The sequence below is a fragment of the Dipodomys ordii genome, unplaced genomic scaffold (genome assembly GCF_000151885.1).
Source record: "Dipodomys ordii isolate 6190 unplaced genomic scaffold, Dord_2.0 Scaffold3230, whole genome shotgun sequence".
Taxonomy (NCBI): domain Eukaryota; kingdom Metazoa; phylum Chordata; class Mammalia; order Rodentia; family Heteromyidae; genus Dipodomys; species Dipodomys ordii.
In genome coordinates this window covers 5,312-8,953 of record NW_012270445.1, presented here as the reverse complement: position 1 = coordinate 8,953, position 3,642 = coordinate 5,312, and the positions used below count along the sequence as shown (strand labels likewise).

At 39.8% G+C, this 3,642-nt stretch overlaps 1 protein-coding gene across 1 annotated transcript; it reads right to left on the bottom strand.

Moving 5' to 3' along the window:
• Positions 1–426: 426 nt before the first annotated feature.
• On the bottom strand, positions 427–3,367 carry LOC106002102 (mitotic checkpoint serine/threonine-protein kinase BUB1 beta-like; the record flags this gene model as incomplete). Its single annotated transcript, XM_013037026.1, has 4 exons — positions 427–539; positions 1,724–1,953; positions 2,919–3,043; positions 3,153–3,367. Coding segments are annotated over 4 exons (683 nt in total), but the record flags the coding sequence as incomplete, so codon positions are not given.
• Between the last annotated feature and the right edge of the window lie 275 nt (positions 3,368–3,642).

The window sequence follows — 3,642 nt, the reverse complement described above, 5'->3', positions numbered from 1 at the left end:
AGAGGCAGTACCCAAGCCCAGAGTTCAGGCCCCACGACCGGACCCCCCCCCCCCAAAAAAGAAGTAGAATGCTGTTGTAACATATGTAGGTCCTGGGTTTGATACCCAGCACTGGAAAATAAAACAAAACAAACGCCATTTAATTTCTTTCAACAAAGGCTGATTTGTAGATTAAAAAATAATAATTACGGGATGGGAAGTTGGCTCAGTGGTATAATGCTTGCCTTGCATGCATGAAGTCCTTGGGTTCAATTCCTCAGCACCACATAAGCAGAAAAAAGTCAAAAGAGGAGCTGTGGCTCAACTGGTAGGGCACTAGCCTTGAGCTAAAGAACTGAGGGATAGTGCCCAAGAGCCCAGAGTTTGGGCCCCACGACTGACTAGATAGATAGATGGATGGATGGATGGATGGATAGATAGAAATACCTGATTATCTGCTCTTCCTTGCTGAGTAGTTTGTATTTCTTTTAGCTTCTTTTCCATCTCTTCAATCTGTTTCTGCATTTCTGCTCTCTTCTCTGCACTGGTCAATAGCTCAGCTAGAATCAGTGAAGTTGTCTGAATTATTCTTCCGAAATTTACTGTCAAAACCTGCATGTGGGCTTACACTATCAATGTGCATGCCAATGTAAACCACCAGGAGATAAGTGAAACAAGCTCCTCAATTTAAGATCTAGGTCTCTATACCTTTATTTATCCAGGCAATGAAATACACAATACCTATTACATGCTAAGTGTAACTTGAAATAGGTTTCAGTGATGTGCAAACAAAGTCTTTGGTCATGTGATGTTAAATATTCAAATTTGGGGGAAACATGAAATAAGAAAATGTGCGATTAGATAAGGGGATGGTGATCAGTAGTTATTGAATTATCAATCAATGGTCAAATCCTTTTGTACAACTAAAGAAAATAACAACAATTACAAAAAGCAATGAACACATAAGATTATTCTGAGAAAGTAATGTAAGGCTAAACTTCAACAGCAAGAGGTTAGTCTTAGAAAGATCTAAGCCAGACTGGACAGGAAGCCCATGAGACTCTTATCTCTAATAAGTCACCAGAAAACTGGAAGTGGCGTTGTGGCTTAAGTGGTAGAGTGCTAGCCTTGTGCTGAAGAGCTGAGGGACAATGCCCAGTTCAAGCCCCATGACTGAGGGAAGAGAGAGAGAGAGAGAGAAAGAGAGAGAACGCTATTCTTGAGGAAAAAGCTCAGGGACAGCATACAGGCTGTCCAATAATCTACTCAAAAAGGCTCGTGCTTTGGCTCAAGTACTAGAGTGCTCGCCTTGAGCAAAGGGATAGCACCCGGTCCAGAGTTCAAGCCCTAGGACCAGCAAAAATACATAAATTTAAAAAATAAATAAAAACTCTCAGAATGTTGGCATATTCATAATACTAGTAGTTGGCTGAGGTAGGAGGATAGAGTTCATTAACAGTCTAGGCTACATAGTGAGATCCTGTTGAGGAAGATGAATTGTTCCTGCCGCTCACAGCTTCTCCTTCTCCTTTGTGCCTGAGCATATTCAGAGTTCTTCAAGAGTTTATGTGGGAAGTAGCAAGGGGAGCTCAGCTTACATGCAGAAGGAAATAGTATAAACACAGAAACATTACACAAAAGTACACAAAACAGGGTAATTTCCCTTAGATTTAATGTATCAGCTCAACCTTCCTAAAAAAAAAAAATCTATCATAACAAACGTGAATTAGACCAATACACATACCTTTTCTTCGCTCATTCAATTTCTTTCGGAAGGCTTCAGCCCGGATTTCTTCAAAGGAGAACTCCCCTACTCCTGCATAAATCTTCTCCTTACAATACATCATCTTCTCTTTCTTTTCTTCAGATGCTTGCTGATGGCTTTGAACTCTTTGTAAGGGATCTCCTTCTTCCTTTCCAGGCTTTCTGGTGCTCAGAACATGATTTATACTAGGTTCAATTTTACATGGTGTCCTAAAGAAGCAAAATAATAATTATTATTTTACTATAAGGTCAAAATCAGTTATTTCTTACATATTTTGACTAAACATACAGACAATGCCAATAGCAAGACTATATGTGATCCATTTCTTTTTCTTTTTTTTTTGGGTCCGGTCGTGGGGCCTGAACTCTGGGCCTGGGTGCTGTCCCTCAGCTCTTCAGGTCAAGGCTAGTGCTCTACATTTGAGCCATAGCACCACTTCTACCTTTTTTCTTTTTGCTTATGTGGTGCTGGGGAATCGAGCCCAGGGCCTCAGGCATGCAAGGCAAGCGCTCTACCACTGAGCCACCTTCCCAGCCCCATATGTGATCCATTTCATGAAAATAAAATAATAAGATGGAGCTAAGCAGAAGCAACAATTACTTTCTGAGCATGAAGATATAGCTTAATGATAAAGTGCTTGCTTAAACACAGGGTAATGTTCTTACTTTGATCCCCAACAGAGGGGAAACTGGTGGTTTACATGCCAGAGAAATTTTTTTTTTGAGAAAGGAAATTATCAATAAATTAGTGTCATCTATTCCTTCTCATACTTAAAAAATACTACACCTTACTCAAACCTGATGAGAAATTAATCTACCAATGTAGTCATTATTCACTGTTTAGCAGCACAAAGAATTAGATTTAGGAATAAAGTATAAGGGAACGTAGGATGTGAAGTTAAAGTTTTTGGCTATGTGGAAATATTGTCAATATTTTCTAGAACATCTCCTAGATAGCTTTAAATTTCATTTAATGATGAGCTAGGATATAGCTGAATGATAAAGCATTTGCCTAGCAAGTGTAAGGCCCTGGGTTCAATCCTCAAAAAAGTATACACATAGATTCTCTGGATCTTTTTTCATTTTCACAAAGATGAAAATGTCTTCGGGAACTAGAATAGGTATCACTGCCCCTTACTAATTCCCACATTAAAGTTTTTAGAAACCCAACTCACATAGCTGGCTGTTGTGCCGTCTCTTCCACATATGGAGTAAAACTGGGAAGAGCAGCGGGTACATATGGAGTAAAACTGGGAAGAGCAGTGGGTACAGCTGTGATAGAAGATGAAATGGCCTGAGACTAGAAACAAAAAATAAAAAGTAAAATCACCATTTTGCCACAAAATATGCAGACCCTGTCTAACTACACAACAGGAATTAAGAGCTAAATCAGCTCTACAAATTCTTACCCTGTATTCCAAAGACCTGTCTATGTTCCAAGGGCCTGCTTGCAACTCATTTTCTTTGGCCCTGGGGACAGGTGGTGCCAACCATGGCTGGACTGTAGGCTTAGACAACTCTGCTCTAGAAGCTTCATCAGCATTTTCATCAAAAACTGTAATTCTACAATTGCTTTGCATCTGCTGAGGTACCAGATTTTGGAGTCCTCTATTTTGGCTTGGAGCTAGAAGAAAAACATCAAATTTCATGCAGAATCTGTAATTATTAACCTAGATACCATGTAAGATACACCTATTCTTTTCCAAATAAAGGAGAATACTTCTATAACAGAATCAGAGAATTATTTAAAATCTCAATGAACCAATTACTAACACTTTTTTTTTTTTGGGTCCGGTCGTGGGGCCTGAATTCTGGGCCTGGGCGCTGTCCCTCAGCTCTTCAGCTCAAGGCTAGCGCTCTACCACTTGAGCCACAGCGCCACTTCCGGCTTTTTTCTTT